General features: G+C 42.2%; 2 protein-coding genes across 2 annotated transcripts in view; both read right to left on the bottom strand.

Moving 5' to 3' along the window:
- Nucleotides 1–5,875, bottom strand: part of ppm1e (protein phosphatase, Mg2+/Mn2+ dependent, 1E) — a 31,555-nt gene extending 25,680 nt beyond the window's left edge. Inside the window, exon 1 of the mRNA XM_030792663.1 lies at nt 5,629–5,875. Coding sequence (XP_030648523.1) covers nt 5,629–5,810 — 182 coding nt within the window. The 5' untranslated portion in view covers nt 5,811–5,875. The remainder of the gene's footprint in view (nt 1–5,628) is intronic.
- A 3,562-nt stretch (nt 5,876–9,437) lies between these two features.
- Nucleotides 9,438–15,633, bottom strand: rad51c (RAD51 paralog C). The gene is made up of 9 exons (XM_030792230.1): nt 15,247–15,633; nt 14,837–15,080; nt 14,275–14,432; nt 12,753–12,886; nt 12,514–12,645; nt 12,304–12,370; nt 11,858–11,918; nt 10,719–10,779; nt 9,438–9,557 (listed from the first exon to the last, which is right to left on the bottom strand). The coding sequence occupies exons 1-9, from the start codon at nt 15,362–15,364 to the stop codon at nt 9,438–9,440; spliced, it is 1,095 nt and encodes a 364-aa protein (XP_030648090.1). The 5' UTR covers nt 15,365–15,633.
- Nucleotides 15,634–25,033: the final 9,400 nt, after the last annotated feature.

Genomic DNA, 25,033 nt, shown 5'->3' with positions numbered 1-25,033 from the left:
TATCTGCCCCAGAAAAAAGACCATTCATGGAAGTGCAAATAACAGGAAAGGATGCCAGTGGTGATTTGTAAGTAATGACTTGCGAATCCTTGAGGAGCCCTCTCTCTTTCTCTCTCTCTTTCCCTCTCCCTCTCTCTTTCTCTCTCTCTTTCCCTCTCCCTCTCTCTTTCTCTCTCTCTTTCCCTCTCTCTCTCTTCCTTTCTCTCTCTCTTTCCCTCTCCCTCTTTCTGGCTGTCTGCGCTGCCCTTGTTTAGCTTTGCATGGTTCTAAATTGAGCTGTGTCGATTGTCAGGGCACAGGACGCTCCATTCCCCCTTCTGCGAAAAATGAAAACAAGCACAAGGGAAGTGTGTTCATTCCCGTACCCACCGTGTCGCACCTCATCACGGTTAAGATGAACTGGGAGACATGAAAGTGTATCCCAGTGTCTAGGAGTAAGATCCTATATCAAATGTTGTATTTGCTTGTTTCAGTGTAGGTCAGTGTCTTAGTCATGACTTCAAGATGACTATATTGGTAATATATGAGTCTTGACCATCTCTAACCAGACTATTCCAACGAAACCAAAAACTAATTACTGTGGGACAGGACAAGCACAAAGAGAAAAAAAAGATTGCTCGAAAAAAAAAAAAACTCGTTATCATATTTAGAAAGACACTTTGTTGCGACATCATCCTTATTAATGCTGAAAACAACTTCTGTTTTCTGTTATCTTGTAAAAGCAAACCTCAGCCTCAACTATCACACATAGCTTGCAATAGTATACTCCCATGGTGATGGACGTTGAGTAACAAAAGTATTCCTCTTGAGCAATGGACTCAGTGTCAAGGGACTGATGATAGGACAAATGCCAAAAATTCAGATTCAAATAGCAGGGTATACAAAGACCATGACAGTATGCCTTCCTCATCAATTTGTGCCATGGAAAAACAACATTTCAGCTACTGACAGCATTTTCTTTGATCAGGAGCCTGGGTCATGTCCTGAGCCTGAAGAAAAATCAGAATTTGATTATGTCTCTACAGTGGTTAAGAATGTGTGCACGTGTGTGTGTGTGTGTGTGTGTGCGTGCGTGTGTGTGTGTGTGTGTGTGTATGTGTGCGTGCGCGTGTGTGTGTGGTCAGCATTGGCGTGGGTTGAAATGATTTGGGAGCAGCTACCGCCAGTTTTTGCTGAGGGAAAATTGCACTCTAATGTCATGTCAATAATACCTTCACCAAAATGACACAAAACATAAACAGGACCATTCAATCCAGAAGGTTCTTACCCATAAATATTACTTGTTTTTTTCTGTCATTTATTTTTATTTTTATTTTTATTTTTGTGTCATACAAAGTCATGGTTTTGCCCCATTTGTTTGTTTTGCCATTATCAAATTATTGCAAAACTTATGCTGTGAAACCTAACATGGAGAAATACAGAAAAAGTTTCTGCCAGTTCTTCCCAGCTATAACTGATACGCTCTCATGGGAGCATTAATCAGATTCTCCTCAGTGTACTCAGTGCTCATGACAGGACTGAATTAGTGCTGATAATTGGTCATATTCATGCTTACGGTTTTACTTACATCTACAGTTTCATGTTGGTTCCATTAGCTCTCTGGGATATACTGATAATTTAACGTATAATAACAAAGACTAGCTTAGTCTTAGGACACTGTGCTACTCTAAAAGAGAGCGCTACCAAAAGGTCTGTCATTTAACACCCCTGTATATGCAGGCAGGGTGCCATGAATAACGCATTTGGTTTTCAAATGTATCATCTTATTAAAAGCATGTGGTAATTCATTTATTATATTTCCACTCTTCCCACCATTATATAGATACTCAGCTCATCTGCAAAGACTTGATTGTTATTAGTACTTCTTTTTTTTTTTTTTTTGTAAATAGCAGAACTGATGTTATTAAAATGATCATAGGCAGAGACTTCCTTTCGCATGCGACTCAGACATGACAACAGACATGTACTTTACCTAATCCTCTGGAAAAGCAGTAACACCTTGGAGACAAACTTTATGGGTTCAGTAGGAAAGTGTACTGTGTTGTAAAGGGGTTGTTAAGTATAGCTGTGACTGTTAAGCCAAGGGCCAGTGTTCTTCCTTCCTGTTGCGTTGAATGACCAGGTGAAGGGAGACGGGAGACCAGCATGCAAATCAGTTCCTCCATTTCACTGATGTTGAATCTATCCGTATATATTATAATCGGGAGTAGCACTGACATCACCACACACACGCCCACACCCACCCACCCACACACACATGCACACGCACACGCACACACGCACACAACTCTTGGTATTCTCACTGCTGTACACATCTTGTGTTTGTGAGTGTGTGGTTAATAGCTATAGGAGCCTTTTAATGAGGTTTAGGACACAGCTCCTCTCTAAATTACTATCTAACAGGACTCCCCTTGGGCTTTCAGGGAGCAGCAAATGAAGAGTAACACCCCCCCCCCCCCCTACCCGCCTTTGGAAAGATACATTGTATTGTCACAATAAGAAAAAAAAAATAAACTATTTACAGTGTGTGCAAAAATATTTCCTAAAGAAAATTAATAACAGTGCGAAAGGTGAGGAGAAGCATTTGTAAACCATAGAGCTGGGCTATGCTCTGTTCCCTTCAGATAAGGAAGATAAGAAAGAGCTTCACAAGCACCTTGGGTACAGTGGCTGTTCCGTATGATTCATCAAGTTCTCTATACAAACACGCTCTGTCAAGTTTGTGGACATTAGTACACACAAAGCAGAAATTTTTATTGGTGGTGTAGCCAAGAGGACAAATGTAAGACACAGAAAACACCAGCACCTGAATATTCAAAGTGAAATGCCATGATGTAAATCAAATTTCCGGGTCTCATTCAAATTATTAGGTTGTGTCAATGTATCTAGCAATATTTGTAAAAGGTTCCTATTGACACATGGTAAGTAACTGATGAAAATCACCCTAAAAAAGTGGAAAAATACAACAGTTATAAGAGATGAACACTTAGAAAGAATAAGAGAGGAACTCTTCATCCTTGGATGGTTCAATAGGGTCTTTTCAGAGTCAAATTGAATTCTCCTCCTTTCTCTGATTTGATTTGCCAGACAAACCAAACAGACTCTTCATGAAGAGAGAATACACTGTAACTGCCTGTTCATGTCAGCTGAAGTGTTTCACAGAGGCATCAACACCCCCATTTCAACCTCAGGTGGTTTTCTAGCATCGTAAGAGTAGTGGATTTTTGACACAAAAGCTCACATGCACACCTTTCATTAAAGTCACCCGTGATAAACACACACACACACACACACATTTATATCCAAGGCAACCCTCCTTTTCCTCATGCATATAAGAGTAACAAAGGGGATCTCCACCTCTCTCTCTCTCAGGACTATTATTAGATCTTCAACCCTGAGACAAAATAATCACACGTTCAGCTGAATCACCATGGAAGGAGAACTGATGCAAAGTGCAAAAAATAAGCCTCAGTTTGCAACCAGTCTTTCTGCAGCCTCTTTATACCAGATGAACAGTACAGAGGAACAGACTGGCCGCAAATGAGCAGTTATTCATGATACATGAATATGTTGTTATTGATTTTATAGTAACGATACCCCGGGCTGCATCTTTCAATCCTTGTGAAATTCTGGACATAGACAGAGAGAGATGTATCCATAACTCTAATATCCATTTCCTTAGTGCATTCCCACATGTTATCATGATCTGACTATTTTAGGTTCAGCCAAACTGAAGGACCCCTACTTTAACACACCATCAATTCACCAAGTCTTCAGGGGTTCCAACAATTCAAAACCAGTTTCGCCCATACTAAAGCTGAAACTAAAGCTGTGCAGTTTAAGGGGGAAAACGCAAAGCGCAAAACAAAGAATGATCAGATGATGTTTATTTTGTCCTGGCAAGTGATCCAGTCATTTGCGCTCACCTCAGATTCATCGATTCAATCAGGTGTGAAATCAAATTATAAAACAGTTGACTGTGAATCTTAGATAGCAGATGGAATAATGTACATATCTAGGCAAGACTATGGCAGTCTCTGAAATGCATTTGAATAAAAAAAGAAAAATAGTGTTATGCAAGTCAGGGCTGGTATTTCGATAAGACTAATTTGGCCAAAGGGTAAAATCTTTACACCTCTGCACTGGGAGGCGCAATGATGTTGATATTATTAAACATGAGCAGCTCACAAAACACCCTACAAACACTTCAAGAGGAACTACTTTGTAAAATAGTGCTTCTCGTGGAATTAACAGTTAAAGAGTTTTTACAAAATAACACAGATAAAATCATATTTAAAAAAGACCCGATGTGATGTCCACATCTGACCTTTGAAGAGATCGGGTCCTCTAAAATAAACTGGTGCCTTTGCATGCTTTTACATGAAGGTATAGCGGTTTGTTTATGAGACGTTTTTGGTGGAACTTCCGGTAACAACCAATTAAGACCGTCTTGGTTTTGTCTTAATATAAACAATTCATCGTAACTGCCGTTCGCAAGAATGTCGTATCGAGACTTCTGAGGGACTAAAAGCTTCTATTTGTAGGCACAGTGATGACGTAGCCCCTCAGACGTAACCCTTTCTCACGGAGCTCGCTAAGAATTTAATTTGGCGTGAATGCCTACCTTTGCCAAACCAAAAGGTATAGTACTTCTCTTATCTCTTCTCAGTTTCGGACAGGTTTGTCGGAGCAAATATCAACCAGTATTTTGAAATAAATTATGCCAAAGACAGTAGCGAGAAAAACATGAGAGTACCATTCATTTCTCCATCACAAAACCACATACCGGTGACAGCAAGTGTTTCTCATAATATCATTTTATCTAATAGGAACACCGATAGCCTACATAAGGTCACCCACGTTTTCAGACACATCGTTTTGTTTTACCGAGTTGTCTTCTGGTCTCTTCTCATCAAAAGCGATTATGATGCACTATAGCCTACCTAGATAGATACGATGTGTATTCACTACTACGAGATCTGAGACCACAACGCCGGCGAACACTGCGTGCCAACGGTGGTGAATGAATGGAGGGCGGACATAGTGCATGAGGATTAGGGGTAAACATCAGTTAGGTCGCCGATCAGCTCTGGACATAAATGTGTTACAGCTGAGATAAATTTAAACACGCACACTATTTAACTACTGGAAATACGGAACATTCTGAAAAGCTGACAGTATAAAATAACCTTCGCGATTTCACCGTGTCAACTTCGAAAATACATAAGCGGGGTATAGCCACACATTTTCTGAAGTTACAAATCGCTGAGACTGCCGGAGAAACAAGCAAACAGAAGTCGCTCATACGTGAGGTCGGAAAATGTTAAGAGCGCCTGTGTGGTCTGGCAGCAGACTGTTTTTGTTAAGACTGTTGTTCTGACAAAATAAACAAGTAAACAAAAAAATAAACTATGTGCTCAACAAACAAAGTAAACGAGAAGGTTTCTGTATTGTCTTTTATGGATCAAACTCCAGCCCGGGTAAGGGCAATTGGCTTTCGCCGGCAAAACTACTTTTTGTTTGTTTTCCTTGTTACAATTATGTTGACACTGGGTCTCCATGTCCATATCATAATTCTAAATAAACATTACAGTTAGAAGACATAAGGAATTTGGTCTGGTACTTAACTATTTACACAGGTGCTGGAGACACAGGTCGAGACATTCCCCTTCAACCTCGTCCTCCGATAAGAAGTCCGACAAAGGGCGCATCGGTAGAGGTACGTCCTCCTGAAGCGGTGGCCTCATCTCTCGGAGAAAGAGCTCCAAGAACCTTCTGTAGGTTTTCTCCTCGTTGGCAGAACCGGCCATCGCTTCTCATTCCTGGAGAGACTAGAGACAGCTGGAGCCGGGCAAGAAGTCTACTTTCAATCATAGACTGGATAGCTCTCCAGTTGCGAGAGTAGGGGACGCGCGCGCGTGAACCGGGGCTCGCATAACGGTCATTAATGACGTAAGAAAGGGGTGGGAAATGAAAGAGACTGAAAAAAAGAGAACAGATACCATCACGCAATTCCGCACACGGGCACGCGCAATAATATATTTTTAACCCGATGGCCGCGTTCATGATTCCGGAGGGCGGGTGAGGAGGGGATGAGGTGGGGTGAGACACGACCATCATTGTTGACAGTCCGACGGGCTCGGATCCGTGATGCACGTAAGCCATAGCGATGTCCTCATGAAAGGCATATTGTGCCCTCCTACAGAATTTCCTCTCCATCTTTCTTATAGCTATTAGGGGAATCTCATCCCCCATCAGAGGCTTAAGGCATGTTGTACGTACTCCCAAAATGTAAATAAATAGATAAATAAATAAATAAATGTGAAGGATGACTGATACCATAAAAGCGTCATTATTGACAATAGATTATGAATAGATCCAAGACAGAAAGACTGTGGCTTCCAACTCTGTGAGGTCATCGAGATGTTGTCTTGGAAAGTATGTCATTTTTCTTCGTTGCCAAATGTTATTGATTATGATTGTTTAATAATTTAATAATTAGACCACCGGCAGGTTCTTAAAAATCCAACAGTGGATTTGCTATTGTTTAATTCTGTTATATTGTAGGCTAGTTTGGAGCCCTCTAAATCCTAAGCGATCAAAAAAGGTTATGAACTCCGTTAGACCTCAAAACTTTGGCACGAAGAAAATAAATAATTTTTAAACTAAAAAGAAAAACACATTAATAACAATGAGTAGCCTACTTACAAAAAGTGAGTGTCTCAGAGAGGCCGATGGGCATTCTGAGAGCACAGCGAGAAATTATACAAGACTTCATTGTGGGTCTTCTATAATGAAACATCTTTGAATTTTGTTTATTAGGCATTGAGCTCAATGAGTAATGTCCTATAGCCTGAAAGCGTATATATAGGACAGCGCTCAAGCTAAAAATAACAACTGTTGTAATTCTCATGGAAAATTAACAGTTCCGTTGCCGGGTGGTTAATATGAAGTGTGAGCGTTACACTTCGCATCACAGCTGTGACGTCAAATACATGATTTCTCTCCTAGTAGTTGCCAAACTGAAAAGTACTGTTTGTGGGCTACTCCTTCGCCAATTAAAGAAGAATCTTATGAGTATTCAGTATTTTCAAGATTAACATTTCAGAGCTCTAAACAAAATCACAAGGATTAAAATGATTCAGATTGTGTTTATATTGTCCTAAAACAATGTAAACACACTCAGATTTAACACTGGCAAAGTTATTATGTGAAGCTGAGTCACTTAACAGTATTTTGGCTACACAAAGTCTTACTGTTTTATTGTTTCTCGGTGAAAAATTAATGATGTAGTTTGAGTGTTTGTCATTTTCTGTAAACTAAAGTGCAACACTGCTGCACATCCAGAGAGACGGTTATGTGAGTGTATTTTTCACTATGAGACTTTTTGTTAAACATGTTTGAGTGTGCAGGCCATACGAGCACATGTGCATATAAATGCATGTATATTTGTCTATGTGTACACGCATATACATGCATTTATGCATGTACATTGGGTATAGGGACAGAAAGAAAATGCATAAGGACAGCCTACTTTCCTCAAATTTTGCCTCAACCCTTCATGCCTCTTTACCAAGGAAATATTATATCAAGTTCTCAAACTTTTATCTGTTCCCTCCTCACTGCTAATGCACTGCTGGCTTTCAAGTGTATAATCCAATTAAAGAGATGCATGACCACCTCAGTCCCACAAGCACTGAACTTAGGGCGGGATAAAATATTGATGGTGGACGTGGAGGCACAGACTGGCAGTTAGACTGTCAGGCTGCATAGTGGTGGACAAGGGCAGCTATTAAGCTGAGCAGTAGCTCAGCCTGAACAGTGTAGGCAAGACAACGGTGAAAATATACATCTTCTTTTTGTGGGCACTTTCATTCTGTGCTTTACAGCATTCAGCCTCTTAGACTGTTTGGTTCATAATCAAACCATCTGAGTATTTACTTCCGCGTATCCACTGGTAATCACGCGAGTTTTGTTACAGTTAATAGGAGATCCCATATGAGTTAAATTGTTCTGCTGGGAGTAAGTTAATCATTTTGAAAGAGTAGAACTAGCCAGTAATTGGTATGAAAGCAAATGGAATCACATTCTAAACACATTTCATCAACCTCTGAAGGTGAAGGCATCATTTGTCACCACTGTTCTCGGGCTCCTAAGGTACTACAGCTCAGAACAGTGGTTTAGTTCGTACCTACCCAATAACGACAATATTCATCAAGAGACTATTTCTGTGTCCGAAATCATTCACTCATTCACCACTCCCTACTCGCTATACAGTGTTTTGTACGTGGAACAATCACTAGGGGATAAGGGCAGACAGCTGTTGATACATTTCGGACACTATCTGGATGTTACTCTGCTACACAACTACGCGTCGGATACTTGTAATTATTATCTCTGTGGCATAAACAAACGCCAGAACATCTGCATCTGATTGGTCTGTAAAGACTTGCCTTTTCTCACAAGACAGGTCGCAATGCATGATGGTCTAAGTCGATCAACGTGGGGTACGTCGGTTGTACCCTACTTTTTACTATGCATTGTGGGATACTTTGAGTGCACTATATAAGATATAACAATTCTCTCTACACATTCAGACAGCACTACAAAATGGCGATCCCACTATAAATTGCACTACAGAGTGAATAGTGTGTGATTTCAGACACAGCATTATATTTTCCAGAACTGTATCACATGCAACAGTGTTCTACCTTTGTTACTATACTATGAATATGTTGATTTTTTTTTAAAGCATCAAATATCTATTTTTTCCTCCAAAGGATTTACAATTCAGCCGATGAAATGGCTTTTTAGAGCAAAACTATTGCTAATACAAATCAAAAAGCAACAAGATATATTAAAATCCATTCTGGATTTTCCGATTTATTTATTTGACATCACACTCAATCACTGTTCCGAGAACTGTAAACAGAAGGTGACGCATAACTTTATTTTGTGTAACTGTCACCAAACAGGTTTCCATTCATTCACAATTAAACTGTACATATGTGACATTGCAAGTATTGCCATGCCAGTTCCGACCCATTACCTGTCCAGGGCTTTACCACCAAAGCACATTTCAGCTTGGAACCGACCCAAAGTTTGATGTGAGTTGGTTCAGCTTGGAACTGACCCACATCAAAAATGTGATGCCCTTGGCATGCCTCACGCATATGTCATTGACAACAGTCATTCCCAAAGTATATATACACTTAACAGATGAATATGCAATTCAGTATAAGAACAAAACAAAATTTTTACATTGTAATGAATAATCACAATGATAATCAGTATGACACTGTTACAACACTGATTATTCAAAGCTATATCTACAGCCTTTATCAAAGCTACATATGTCTTGTTTGTTACGTAAACATGACAAGTAGGGTATTGTTATTACAGTTCAATGACATGTTGGAAAACGAATACATTTGTCCTCAAGACTGGGTCCCTTCCACTCTAGGGCGCTTGCAGTAGTTTCCGGAAGTGTCGTTACAGGAATCGTCGTCATGTGATCTCGAAGGGCCTGAATGAGGCACATCTCTGAAGCCTTCCCCCTTGGAATAAGAGATAACGATAATGATAAAAATGACAGTTGGATCAATAAGCATGGAGATGAGGAATACACTGTATTTGTGTATTGTACATGTTGGACAACTTTGGTTTAGTTTTTTGAGATTTTATTGAGGGTTTGAGAGCTTTATTTATCATGCATGGTGAATAGCTTAGTAATAATACATTATTGTGCGAAGATATCATTGGTATAGACATCATTAGTACAGCAATATTCCTTGTTAGTATAGTGGTGCGTATCCCTGGCTGTCACACGGGAGACCGGGGTTCAATTCCCCGACAGGAAGGAATTGGAAGGTTGCTGGTTCAAATCCCTGGACTGGCAGGAAAAATGTGGGCAGGGGGGAATGGGTGAACAGCACTTCCCCCTACCTCAACATCCATAGCTGAAGTGCCCTTGGGCAAGGCACTTAACCCCCAATTGCTCCCTGGGTGTACTGCTCCTGGTGTGTGTGTGTGTGTTTACTACTGGGCATATAGGATGGGTTAAATGCAGAGGCTAAATTCGCTGCTCACTCGCTGTTTGTGTGCAATCAGAGATTCTACTTTATACTTTTGAGGTACGAAGAAAAATTGAAAGTCTATTTGGGAGAATTCATGATTCCCCCAATTTTGTCAACAATCTACACACCATATGGTTTTTTTTTGTAAGTTTCTTTTTAATTTCATCCCTGTATTCCCTCTATATTCCTTGGTAAGTCCGGATGAGTGAGACCTGGTCCCAGTTTCTCATTCGCATGGAGCGGATAGTAAATTTTTCCAAGAAGTATTTTCAAAGGACGTCACATGCTTGGAAGGGATCGCTGACTGCCTTATTTCACCCCCAACCGCACAGGCACCTGATCATCAGTTGCTACTGTTAAGTGAGAGGGGGTGAGAAAACAGGCAGTCCAATGGATGCCTGGCCACAGTCAAGTGTCACATGGGTGAGTTTTTTTTTTTTCTTTCTATAGCAGACGTGTATCTCCATAAAGCTCTAAATCATATAACTCACATATAATTATAAGACCAGTTAAAGCCTCTACAAGACCCTTAGTGCTTTCAGCGGCTTGCGCTTTAGATGAGTGGCAGCGTATACAGAGGACGAGACTGGAAAGAGCACTTTGGAAATGGCTTTAAATGAGGGTTGTCATCCGCATACTTACAGTGATCTGGTATTGCACAGTAGCCTCCATTTGGCTGGGTGACTTGTACAGAGATGCCAACCTGTAAAAAAAAAAAAAGGGGGGGGGGGGAGGTGAGATCTAAGGCTTCATCTAGGAATGCTACATAAATGTGGTGACCCCCCCCCCCCCCTCTTATTTTCTCTGAACATGACTCATACTGTCAGTTCTCCCATGTCTTTTTCTCTCCTCCTGGTCTTGTCAATTTGTCATTCAGCAAGGAAAGCAAGGTTCTGCTCTGATTCAAATGCAGCTGAGATGAACAGCACAATGACAAGGTAAGGGCTGCCAGCACAGAGACCTTCAGCTTTATTGAGAGGCAGAAATGAAGAGATACAGTTAGAGAGAACTTCTATGTGTGTGTGTGTGTGCGCTTCTCCACTATCCACTGCCGCAAAAGTTATGGCTTGGCAGGCAGAACCTGGGCCATTATGAATAAGGGCTAGCTGTAAAAGGCATGCCAGCTACTTGTGCAAAGTGGCTCAATCCATCACCCACGGAGGTGAAGGGTAAAGAGTTTATGCAACACGTTCTCTAAACAAACACATTTTCCTATTAAATAACCTACAGGTGTCGTACCACATCTTTACTCTCTCTCTCTCTTTCTCTCTCTCTCTTTTTTTGCTGTGTCAGGGTGAATCACCCCCATTTAAAAATGAAAGAGAGAGAGAGAGAGAGAGAGAGAGAGAGAGAGAGAGAGAGAGAGAGAGAGAGAGAGAGCGCTAAACAGCTTAAGACCACAAACTCAGCAGACTTAACCTTGGAATCCAAGGCTGTTTGTCCTCATATTGAGACTGTTCAATGGATAAAATTGAGATTATTACTCACCAGCCTGTACAAAAATGAAAAACCACTCACAATTTTCACTGCGAACTGAAAACTCTGGGAGCAATCATTTTTCTCCCCTAGTTTTTCAAATATATTTAGACAAATGAATGAAATAATGAATAAATGAACGGCTGAATGAATGAATAAGAGATATAACTTGACCAAATCAGAGATTTAATCGGTATCTAACCCCCGTCAAACATGTCTCAGGTCTGTATACGTTTGCTTCATACAGTAATGTACTATACTTTGACCAAATTAGGAAATTCAGGTTTAGAGGTGAAAACAGTTACCTTTTTGATCCCTCCCAGTGCAGGATGAGTCTCTGTGTTGCCGCGTGACCCCAGCTCTCACCTGGTTACAAAGCCGAGGTGAAAAGCGTCAGAAGACTCACTCTCTCTATTCAACCATGGATAACAAGACTGGCTAAAAATGTGATGAGCTGTCATTCACTTGACAAATAGTCAAAGGTTTTAGAAGATGAAATATGACCCACAAGTGTAAGACGTGTAAAATTTTTCAAACTTTTTTGTAAGAGTCCTAAATTGCTTCCAAACACACATGCTTGAACATAGCTGGGTGTACAGGATTGGATCTTCTCTGGAGTGGACATTAAATACATAGAGTATAATATGATTATTTGTTGGTAAATTGTTAATTTTGGAACAAAGTTGTTCTTTTATTTTATATTTCCATGATCTACTGTATTACATTCACTGAATAGAAATTTCCCTCCTACCTAGAGCAGGAACAAGCTTGGATTGGCCACGCCAAACTTTTGTTGTCATCTGATTGGTGAGCACAACCTTAAAAAAACAAACAGGAAAAGGGATCCTAAATTGGTAACCACTAACAGCTAAGCATCACCATTTTAGACAACATCAATTCAATATGAATCTGTCAGGCTCTCTTCTGTGTTGAAATATCCATGTGTCTGGTAAAGTCATACAGCCACGCTGTGTTTAGTCGCCATTTGGATGAGCTGCTGGGCAAGGCCGTTGAGGAGCCGGGTTCTCTGGGATAGGTCTTCAAAGTCGTGGCGGAATGGAAAGGCAATGCTGTCAATCACCACCAGTCTGACCTGTTGATGAGAGGCTCAAGAGTGTGACTTTTGAAAAACGGTTAAAAAACAAAAACAAAAAAAAAACGAGGTAAATTTTTCCAAAGAGATATAAAAACATAGGCTACATCAGGGTGTTGAGCCAGGAACTCAGGCAGGAGGTAAATCTCTGCCAACAATTCCACGTAGTCATGACAACGGATGAGGAAGAGGTTGGAGAGGATCTTTTCAACGGTGAACTCTTTCAAGGATTTGCGTTGCTCTGAGGAAACACAAAGACAAGAATAAACTGAAATGTATACCTCCCACCTTTCTCTTATGTCTTTGGTAACTTCTACACTTGCATTATGAAAACACTGGCACCTTGTAATTGCCACTGTAATTGAAAACCGCTGCAGAGCACATAAACCTCCTAATTTGCCATCTATACAATACCAATATTATGTATTGTTTATAACCAGGGTTGGGTGGTAACTAATTACCTGTAATCTGGATTACATAATCAGATTACAATAAAAAAAGATACTGTTATCAGGCCAAGTTCCATTTGAAATAAATGGGTAATTTGATTACAGTAAAAATTAAGGATTACATTTCAAGTATTTACCGACATTATGATTTTGCTCTTATGTTAAACTAATAACAGAGGTAGTCACAAGCACATTCATCTTCATAATATGCATCTGAAGCATAGTCCTGTATAATCAGCATTGTCTCATTTCCCTCATAGTGGAAAGAACACTTCTGCCTAGCCAGGATCCCCAGACTGGCAGTTTCGTAGAAAGACTTGTCAAATATTTTAGATTTTTAACTTAAATTTTACTGAGAATGATATATGCTGCAAGTAGTTTTTTGCTGCAATTACAAAAAAACATTTCTGGAACCCAAGTAATCCAAAGGAAATCTAGTATTCTGATTAGATTATTCTTTTTTTTGCCAATCCAGTGGATTATGCAACTAATTACAAATATTGCCATGTGGTTTGTGCTCAGTAACTGACTGACATTTCAAAGTAATCTGACCCTGCCATGTCAATAACACACACACATACACACAGAGTACAACAGTACATTATAGTGGTAGCTATACTGGTATTATAGTTAGTTAGTTATAGGCAGTTATTGTTTAAATATGCAGCATACAACACTCTGCATATGTTAGCATATTGGCTCTGTTTATGTAAGAACACATGAGTACATGAGCATATTAGGGTTTCTATCCATCCTCTGAAAATAAAAAAAAAGTGCAAAGTGCTAATTTAATCACTGTTGCCCAAAGGCTACATTCTCTGCCAGATGCAGCTTGTGTTGAACGGATATTAGTCATGGTGAAAATGAGTAATATCTCTGCACAAACTGTGTCAGCTGGGTTGTTGAATCTACGACACTAGTCCTAGAATTCGTTGTCCTGTGACACTCTTTAAATTTTGTACCATTTTCAGTATAGATCTTCAAGTGTGAACATCAAGCTATATTTTGCTTAGCCATGACCAGAGCTTGTAAACCAAAACTGAGTCTCTCAAAGATGCGTAATGCAAAGCTGTGTAGCTTTTTTTTTTCTGGAAGCACACACACTGTGGGCACCGCATATGGTCAAAAGGACGCACGACTACAAGTAAACTTAGGGCTCCACATCGTTTTAGCGTCAAACCTGCATCATCTGCAAGTAGACTGCAATGATCCACCGCCGCCTGAGCGATGTCCACCGCACGCTGGATGAGGAAACTGCCCTCTGTGTCAATGTACACGGCCTGTCCACCGAGGCCCCCGAAACACACGGGGATCTGAACATCCACAGCCAACTGGATGCTGGAAAAAGGACAGGCAATTAGGTCATGTTTTATACCACATTAAAACGGGGCAAATTCTTATCAGTGCATGCTTCAGTGGATACAGCGCTCTCCCACATATGTCTAAAAGAGTCCAAACTTTCAGGAATGAATGTACTCTGAGGGTATTCTTTTTTTCTTCCTCTTCTTCTTTTTGGGAAGGGATTTGGTTGAATGCATTTGTAGCTCAATTTAGGACAGCATTGCATTGTCTGTCTTTACCCTGGGCTGCACTCAGCATGTACAAGCTTTGGTTTTTCACAACATCACTTCATAATTGCTACACAGTTCCGCTGATTTACAGCTCAAAAAACCAAAAAAACAAAAAACAAACAAAAAAAAACCCTGAATGTAGAATCTCACACACTTTTTGTTGTGCCATACCAGAGCTGGGTCTTTCCAATGCCAGGAGCCCCACAGATTTCAGTGGTCTTGCCTACAGGTAATCCTCCCCCTAAAACAGAATCCAACTCGGAGCAGAAAGTCACGATGGTGCCCAGTGTTTGCTCTTGCTGAAGCAGCTGGAGGGCTGTAAAGCTACCTCCGGATGCCCTCTCCTGTGCGGTCTGGGAGTCACACCGTAGAGTCTGCAAAACTTCAACTGCCTCTTCGTGTGTTATCCCCACCTCTACAACAAAAGTGGATTTAGATGGTACTTTCAACTTAGACAACAACTCAGTTTCAAATATCGCTTTGCATTCGTTAAGGCCCAAAAAAATTGAAATTGTTTGATAAGTGCAACAGTCAAGAGGGGTACAGTCTGTAGCTGAACGGTCATGTTTTTAATGTAATACCTTTGCTGAGTTGAAGAGGCCGAAGGTCGACCAAATCGTTGGTGGTTTGGAAGCCTGCATTGATCAATTTTACTTTCAGTGAAGGCGCAAGTGGAAAGCTCGCTACAGGCCTCTGCATAGTGGTCTTCACTTTGGAATACTGTCACAGTTATCGGTGCACAAAACAAAGAAACTACGACTTTGTCGGGATGTTCTGTGAAACACGTCTCGCTCCCGACAGAACACTGATAACTATTTTGTTATTTGCACTATTAACTAATATCGTTTCAGTTTTCAGTGGGGATGGATTCACCTACTATTTTACGAACTCTGCTTCATTTCTTACTCTGCTTCAGCGACCGTATCTTAATGAACCGGGAGCCCGGAGAATCGATGACACAAGTCACAACCACATAACTTGAAATATTCCTGAAGTCTACCACATAATGACATTTTGATCGTCCCTCCAATTGTTAGGAAGAGGAAGTTGCTTCATCGTCACCTCTGACGTTTACATCGGGGTGCGTTCAAGAAATTGCACTCTCCTGAGATGTTTCACAAATGGGGATCGTCCGAACAAAACATTCAAACCTGATCGATCCTGAACGTTCGATCGTCTTGATGAGTTGCCACTTCATATTGCTGAGTCATATTTTAAGGACAAAGGCAGAAAGTCAAACCAACACGGATTCTGCCGTTGCTGATACTAATCCGATATTCCAGCAGAGGTCTGTTGCCACCCTGTGGTTGGTTCTTAAAAAAATTTGGTTACTAAGTAATCAAAATTACTTATTTTTCCTTAATAGCTGTCATGTTTTTAATCATACTGAAGTGTCATCACATAGTTGGATTCGTCTATCAGTCTTGAGATTTAAAAATTATATTCATTGAATAGTCTGCTTATTACTTTTGCACCTCCTCTGTCCTTGACAGAAAGAGACTCTCCCTGGCCCAGGTTATTCTGCTGAGCTATCAAATGGGTCAAATAGGTCATGACCCATGCACTCTATTTCCCGAGAGAAATACTTTGCTATAAGCAGGGCCGGCAGGTCAGTAAATATCTACGACTTATCATTACAATTTTATGAACCTAACATATAAGTTATCGTGGAAATCAATCTTATCAGCGAGTACAGGATGGAATAAATCAAAACAATTGGTTGCGATGAACATTAATCGAACATTGATCGATGGGATTTCTACTTATAGCCACAAGAGGGCGATATCCTATCCCGAACATCGAAGACACTTGACTGTCCTTTATCGGGAGGCCATCGCTGTCGGGCCCCCTTTGTTCGTCGTTGTGTTTAAACTCGAAATAAAAGCAGAAGTCGTAGGTATGTTATAGGAGGTACAACTTAAGTAATATTGGATTTTCTATCTTAAATGAAACCTTGCCGACTGAAATTAAGGAAGGGATATCTAGATTGGCAGTTTAAGACCGACAGACCATTTCATTTAGCATGACAACAGCGAGCATAATTTTCAATAGCTAACCTAGGTCAACTATTGTTCTTAGCTAGCAAAGCAATATGTAACATAGTTCTTAGCCAAATATTATAGCTAGTTTATTAACCTGCCCTCACTACTAGTGCCAAATAATAAAGTAGTTTGAATAAGGTTCACTTTGGCGTTTAATAGTAGTAAATATAACTGGGTGAGTGGCTGGTTTAAGATTCGTACTGCATACCCTAAATCTGGTCGATTTAATAACGCGCTGCAGTTATGTTTTCTTTGATGTAGACTGAATATGTGCCGTGACAATTCCATTGAGATCCTAGTCACCACATGTAAATGAAGCTCAACTCTCTACTGGGCGATTATGACCGGAGTGCAGCCTATGCCGTGCCCGGTACGTTTAGGCTCTGTGAAAAATGCAGGTTTGCCTGCTCAGTTGCACACTTACACACTTGAGAAAAATTTGAACAAAATCGAGAAGCTTCTCAAGAAAGGTAAGTGCAGTACTCTAACTGAGAAAAAAATGCCTTGTCTGTTACATTGACAGTTGACTGAGTAAAAGTAATACGTCGATTTGTTTCGCTTGTCAGGAGTGGACGTAGACTGTGTGAACAATCTTGGCCAAACGCCCCTCTTTTGTGCTTCGCTCCTTGGCCTCACAAATGTTGTGGAACTTCTTCTACAGCACGGCGCCGATCCGAATCAGTAAGACCAAACGCTGTGTATATGTTTGTCCCTCTCCTGGTAAACTTCTCGTCCTATCTGGTTCCGTGTGTAACCTTCGCATGGCGCAAATTTAATATGTTGTGCGGCAGTGGTCATATGCTTGTGTTTGTGCCAGTCGGTGTGAGGACAGGAGTACCCCTGTCCATGCTGCTGTTTTCTCATGTAACCCCTGGCTCTTGAGTGGGCTGCTGGACGCCGGGGGGGACCTGCGTTTACACGACCTAAAGGGTAGGACTCCAGGTGACTGGGCGGAGGCTGGAGCACAGGAGCACAGCCCACGGGTGAGGAGTCATAGGTTAACTCTTTTAGAGTGGTATGAACATGTGATTACACTTTCTCAACTCTCACGTTGCCCTCAGTAAGGCCTTAAGGCACATTAGATTTAATTTTTGACAGTGTCTTCTCTTTGAAGAACCTGCTTTCTTATGTCCTACATTGACATATACAGCTTTGTGCTGGGAAACCAACGCACAGTGTGGGTGTCATAATCAAGGTGTCCTTTAAGCCATAGTCAGTCATAGTGCATTGTCTTTCCCTTTACTTGACTTTAGTTACTGTTTGTCTTCAAACATCAGCAAGTTCTTGAAGCTCCTGCCAAATGTGACCCAACAGTCACCCCTCTTTCAGAGTCACCCAGATCTCTTTTTTTGTTGTCATGGTAACCAAAACAACGCGTGACCTGACCTGAGTTTTCCAGCGCGTAACACTGAGCGTGATGGCGTGTGAACCGCTTAATTAACTAAGGAGCCACCCCTTGAATTAACTAAGGAGCCACACCTGAATTAACTAAGGAACCACACCTGTATGAGAGCACCTCCTTTACACGTTGACCGTATCCCTCGCGTAGAGATTCAGTGTTTCGCATGTCTTGGAAGTTCTCGTGGAACAATTTAAAATTTGTTTGTTACTGTGTGTTAACCCCTCAGATGCTGGACTTCCTGAAGAGCTGCGTGTCTCATATGCGCAGTTTGTGTCAGGCACACGCCCCCCGGGACCTGCGTGACACTCCCACCACCTCTAAGACCCTCCTCCGCTCTCCCTCCCTCCTGGAGCTGTTCAGAGCAGGGTGAGCGTAGAACATTAAAACAAACAGGCCAAAAATCACCCACGGGACATTACCTTGATGATATTAAATCAAACTGAGAGCAAAGTGTGAAGAATCATTCCGAAAATTTTACATTGTTTATGGCTGACAAAACTGACTTGTGTTGTAGTGGCTTGGATCTCCACGTTAATAAAAAGTTGAGTGGCAAGTCTTCTCCTGCGTGTGAGGCAGTCCGGTGTTTTGGCTATGGAAAGGTATGTGTAGACTTCCAGTGCTGATTACAGCACCGCGTTGCACACTCAGTCATGGTTTGGTGTGGGAAATATTTTAGAATTATATCGGACACAGCTAGTCTTGAAGGCCATATTTTCCTTTAGTGAGGCACTCTGGTCAAACATCCGTTACGGGAATTTATGCGACCTTTTCATCATTATGAGAAAAAAAAACTGAAAAGAAAAATCCAGATTAATTAAGATATGCTTTCTGTGTCCGTTTTGGTTGGACTGAAACTGTCAGAACGAATAAGCTTTTATAGCCTGTCTTATTTATCAGTTTTGTTTCAGATTATGATATGCTTCTAGCGTTCATTTAGGAAACTTTGAAAACAGTAAATGCCAGAGTTTGCAGCCTTTCTCATAAACTGCCTGTGGTGTAATTTACTTTGAGTTTCGTTGATCTGTGGCTACATTCTTGTCCACAGTTGTGCGTCGACAAGTCAGGGCAGTCAGTTGGACTTCTCACCTCCATCCCCCTGATTTCTGACTATGAACTGGGACAGGCAGAAGATGAGCCTTCACTCTCATTTACCTGTGGCTCCTTCATCAGCATGACCAAGTACAACTGCCAATTACACCCGACAGGGCAGCTTTGATTTAGTCTGACTACCCGTCGCAAGAACAGCAGCCACAGATAAAAAAAGAAAAGCAAAAAACAACAAAAAAAAAAAACCCCTTAAAGTAGACATGACAAATGTATGCTGGTTTGTTTAGTTTTAGTTTTGGTACTGTGTGTTCTCAGTTACAGCTGGAGAGGAAGTCGGGTCACTGTGAAAGAGCTGCAGTCCCGTGCCTCGCTGTTGCGGGCGGGCCAGGAACGCTATCTGGATCTGCTCGTCATGGAGCTGGAGCGCTGCAGGTGGGAGGACAATACTGTCCTTATCATCGTAGGGAAAGAGAAAAAAAAATAAAATTGAGGTTTATCAGAATAATGATGCAAAGGTGCCTTCTGATAAATCAATGTCAGTTGGATTTTATTTGTTACTTTAAAATTGTGCGGCATTATACGTTCAGTCTTTATCTAAGGGGTCTAAAATTTTAACAGCGCTCTTCTATGGCACCATGAAAGTGACGTTATCTTCGCCTATGCTGACTGTAGGTGATTGCATATCTTGCTCTGTGTTGACTGTAAACGTTGCAGCCACCTGTTCCATCAGCATCTGCTCCAGCTGATGGCAGTGAGTTTGTCTGACAACGTGCAGCGAATCCGTTTGGTGTTTGAGAGGGTTCATGTCGGTTCCCTTCATGACCTCCTGCATCACAGGGTAATTAACGCGCTCGTAAAACGCCGGCCGGCCCATATGTTGGAACTAGCTGAAAAACCCAGAGTTAGTCTCCCTTGTATTCGTCTAGCTTAGATCATACATCTGAAACTCTTTAAACAGTCTGAATTGGATCCAGTAGAAAGGATTCCATGCAGAACAGCGCAAATGGGCTTTCCCGAAAGTCCAGATAACATCTTTTTCAGCGCTGGCATCCTTTTACAATCGGGTAGAAAATGTTCGTTTTCAATACTAAGTATGCTCAACCACTGCCAGGTAGGATGTCTTTAAAGTGTGATCGTTTCAAGGCTGGTAGACGATAAGGAGAGTGAGACGTTATGCCCCTGTCCTCGTCCCCGCAGCGTGAAGAATTTCCTGTCCTCCAGGTGGAAGCGCTGTTGTGTTTGGTGCTGCAGATATGCGAGGCTCTGCTCTACCTCCACGCCCGCTCGCTCGTTCTCCGCTCCCTGTCGTCTCGCACGGTGGTCATAGTTCACCCGGGCGTGGCCAAGGTCACGGGGCTTGGCTTTATGGTGCACAGGTATGCATGACAGCTTCACACAAAGCCTGGAGATGTTTGACTAAGAGAGGATGAAAGGCCAACTTCCCCTCTTTCTTCACGGCCTCTGATTTTACAGCTGATTAACCCGGCGGCCGTGCGCGGAGGTTTTCTTTTATGTATGAAATGTTACGTTTTTTTTTGGCTTGGATAGAACTGTCACACTGTCCTTAACGATTCCCCCGTGTGTCATTTTGCATTGGCCAAAGCAGTGAAGGCAGTTGCTCCGTAAAGCAGTTCCATCTCCCTTTACCACTGGGCCTGTACAACTGGGCAGCGCCGGAGGTCATCCGCTGCAGACCATGCACTGGGAAAGCTGACCTCTACAGTCTGTGCACACTCATCCAGGAGCTCTACACTGGTGCGACTTCCCTTTCATCTAACCACAAAGAACACAACTGCCATAATTAGAAAGAGTCTGAAAGCGCAGTTCACCTTCTTCAGGCACCTCATCTCTTAAAGGAGGACACACACACACACACATACACTCCTGTTACTTTCAGAAAGTACATTTAAACTGGTTCAGCAAAATGAAATGAGTCTGTTATATATCTCAGTAGAATTTTACAATATTTCCATGTCTATTTGCATCTTGCTTGAACTGATAATTTGGCCCTCAGAGAACCACTTTGTACAAATGTAGTTTGAGGATCGTCTCAGACTTGCTTAGAACCTCTTGGTGTCTCTTAACCTTTATTCCTATGGAGGTCACTGTGCTGTGTTCAGATGCAGTGCCCTGGGGCCCAGTGGACCCACGCTGGATAAAACAGGCAGTGGACGCCGGCCAGGCCCTGACGGCCGACCCTGCCGTTCCTCAACCCTTCTACCGGCTCGTGGAGACCGGACTCCAGCCCCGGCCTCAGAACCGTACCAGCAGCTTACAGGACCTGCGTTACACACTACGCTGTGACATCAAGGTGGGGGTTTTTTTTGGGGCTTTTTAACCCCCTCTCCCCTATACCTAACACCTTACATTTTGGGTTTTCTGAAGCATGAATGTGACTCTGAGTGAAGAGAATATTATGTTTTAACACGTGCTTTTGCGTAAGTCTTGTACGTGTTGTAAGGTTGCCTTTTGTCAGGGAATCTATGTAAGGGAGGATACTTTGAGAGGGAACGGGACTTAGAAAATACCTTTAGACTGAAGGACTGTCGCGTTTTTGATGAAGCATTGAATTCTCGCTAAAAGCTGACCAGTCGGTCTCATAAACTCAGCAGCTGCTTCCTGTTTGTGTATCTGATACATTACATCTTCTACTTCAGTCTCGTGTAGAGTGACCATTTAGCTCTCAGAGAGTACATAGTGCTTCATCGAAACATTAGAGTCTTTGAGTCCAAAGGCAGCCTGTAAATGCTGTCTGACATGGAGTCAGTGCTGACTGTAATGTGCGGCTATGGTGCTGAGAGATGTCTGTCCATTAGGAGATGTCTCAGAGGGAGAGGCAGAGGAGGAGGGGCGGGTTGGGTCCAGTGTCTGGGGGACTGAGCATGCCCGGCTGGAGCGCAGAGGCCAAGCCAAACACACAGGCTGTAGAGCAGGGTGAGCTTGCCTTGTGCAAAACCTTTTGTTTCTTTTTTTTGTTTAAGAAAACGATTAAGAACACATGGTGAGGATTCTTGTACAACACAGTTAGAATGTCGATCACGTCACAATTCAAGTATTCATTAAGACGTCGTATGACAATTCATTTTCCTCCAGTTGAGTAAAGCACACTTTTCATTTCTTTCCAATAGTAACTGATCCATTCGTCTGAAAGCTTGTTATATTTTGTATTATTATATTTTATTGTTTTGTCCAGTTTAATCATTCAGCCGTCCTCTCTCCACAGACTGTCAGGGTCTGGACACAGGAAGTGCCACAGACAGTAAAGTGGACAAGGAAATTGAAGACCAGCTCAGACAGCTAGACACTTTGCTTGATAATGAGACAGAGAAGAATCCTGTTCAAGGAGTTGAGGAAGAAGAGAAGAGCACCACGGACAACGAGGACTTCGACTGGGACATCTGTTACCGAGACATACTACCCTTGGACGAGTGGAGACTGCCCCCTCACCCCCCTCTAGACGACACCGCCAGCTCGCATGAGGCGTGGTCCAGCAGCAGCGCCGACGCGGAGGGGCAGGCTGTCCGCGCCTCCAGCACGGTCTCCGAGCATGTCAGCTCCATCGTCCTGAACCTCAAGGTATCTCAAGTGCTCCTGCAACAGTCGGAGAGCAGCCTGAGGAACGTAGAGATGGAGCGAGCCCTGAGGCCAATCCCCGACGACACGGACGGATCGACCGCGGACGAGGTGGACGGCGTGATGAGACCGAGGGAGCGAGGCGTTGTCTCCGAAGCAGTGGGACCCCCGCCCGGTTACAGACCCCCGCGGGACCTCCAAGAGGGACCTCCTGAGTGGAGGCGAGGACTGCTCCTCAATGAGGACGAGGAGCAGAGTTTGTACTGTTCAGCAGGAGAGGAGAGTTTTGGCTCCGCACGTCCCAGGACGCCTCAGGTTTTGACCACACATCATTCCAACTCTGAGCCAAGCAGTTCAGCGTTTTAGGGCTGTGTTCCAACATGTTCTTGCAACTCAGTACAGAGAAACAAAAAAAAAAAGAGAGAGAGAGAGAGAGCGAGAGAGAGAAAAATAAAACAAGAAAAGTTCAGTTATAGCAGTTCTTTTAAGGCCATGAGAAGTCTTGTGTGTGGTTTGTTGCCCACAGCCTAAGGGGTCTTTCCAAACCCGACTTGTGGTTGTTGTGTAATAAAAACAAACATTAAATTTCACTTTTTGGCATTTAGGAATACAAGACTTCACGTTAGATTCTGTCTGAAGAGAAGTTGATTTGTTTTGTCCCCTGACAGGCTGATAGAAATGTTTCTAGGAGAGGGGAAGAGGAAAGAGAGTACCAGGGAGGCAGAAAACTGAAATCAGTCGACACTGCTGATCAAACTGAGAGGTATGGAGCTCCGGGGACCAGCAAGACTCCGTCAGCACATTACCCTCATCATATTTGAAATCATCAACTAATGATTTCATGAATTATCTTGGTCAGTCCACGAAGATGAATGACATCCTACATAATAGTCTAAACAGGGACTTTTTTTTTTTTTAGGTAGTTAGACCAACAAATTTTTTCAGTAATTGTCACTGGACCTCTGTTTCCACCTCTAGTGGCTCGTTGTGAAGATCTGCACCTGCTGGTTTCCCTTAATTAACCTTGTTAGTCAGTTATTAGTTACACCTGGTTCAGTTCAATGCAGCCCTGTTCTGTTTGGTAGTCCTGCCTTTCCCTGGTTTCTCTGTGTGGAATTGTCAGTGCCTGTTTGGCCTATGTTGTGTTGGTCTATCTATCTGTCTGCCTGTTTTGAAAACTAAATTTGCAATCTTGTAAGATCCAAGAGGTCTTTTGTTCCATGTTTGTTTTAAATTAACTGAAACCTGTACACGCATCTGGTCTCTTGAACCGACCGTGACAGCAGTAATATGCCGTACGCACATCCATATACCTCATATATGTTTTTGTCTTGTCACTCATCTCAGTTAAGTTCATAGAAAAAGACAGAGATAATTACAAAGACAAAAAGCTTAATAGTCTGTGTATTTTAAAAAAAAAAAACTTCTTTCTGTTGGAATATTAGTTTAGTTATTTCAGTGGAGATTAGCATCGAAAATTGTTTTCTGACTCTTTTTTTTTTTTCTCCCCCAGACTTTGCTTGTCATCTAGAATGTCCAGATCCCAGGAGGACGGCTCAACCCACTCCAGACCCCCTGCGGACTGCACAAAACCCCAATGGACCAGTGAGAGAACAGCCTCTCGGCAAAATTTTCAGAGCATTCCAGATTCAGATGATCAGCACTAAAGTTTTGGTTGCTAAAAAAAAAAAAATCATGTGTAATAAATTAATATGTACTGTCATACAGCTTTGCAGAGATCTAATGGTCTTCTGATGAAACATATTCCAGTGGCCTTTGGGTCTACAGTTATAAACAGTTTATTTATAGCAATGTTAGAATAAATGTTTACTTTTCAAAGTTTAATTTGTACTGCTGAAGACACTCTCAAGATATAGATTCATCCAAACTCAGTTATGTTAGACTATATCTAATGAATTATCATGTGCTGAAGAAATAAAAGGTGTATGTATTTTTGAGGCTTCAATATGAAATTTTGAGTGAACAAGTCTGTGAAGTATAACTGCCCACCTATAACTGCGTCCTGACAATAAATCGTACGGCTCACCTCATCTTTGACGTGACCAGACTGGATGTGGGCACACAGGTGAGGTGGCGAACCTGGTGGCTAGAATGACCCGTGGGCGACTGGGGACCCCGGTGGGCCCCGCAGGCAGCAGTGAGAGTGAGGATGTGGAGGAGCAGCCACGGCAGGGAAGGCAAGACCCCCTGGGTCACAGTAACGACCACACCAGAGGGAGCCCGGAGCCTCAGAGAGCAGCCTCAGATTCTCCTGAAAGTGCTGACCTGGAACAACTTTTCAAA

The sequence above is a fragment of the Chanos chanos genome, chromosome 15 (assembly GCF_902362185.1).
Source record: "Chanos chanos chromosome 15, fChaCha1.1, whole genome shotgun sequence".
In the NCBI taxonomy this organism is placed as follows: Eukaryota; Metazoa; Chordata; class Actinopteri; order Gonorynchiformes; family Chanidae; genus Chanos; species Chanos chanos.
This window is presented reverse-complemented; position numbering and strand designations above follow the sequence as displayed.

Excerpts from the sequence above, each read along its gene's own strand:
- rad51c (XM_030792230.1), bottom strand. The coding sequence starts at position 15,364 with ATGCAGAGGCCTGTAGCGAGCTTTCCACTTGCGCCTTCACTGAAAGTA. Across the intron at positions 11,919-12,303 it reads CAAGCTTGTTCCTGCTCTAG|GTGAGAGCTGGGGTCACGCG; the intron begins GTAGGAGGGAAA and ends CTTTGTAACCAG. Across the intron at positions 9,558-10,718 it reads CTGTGCAATACCAGATCACT|GGGGAAGGCTTCAGAGATGT; the intron begins GTAAGTATGCGG and ends TCTTATTCCAAG.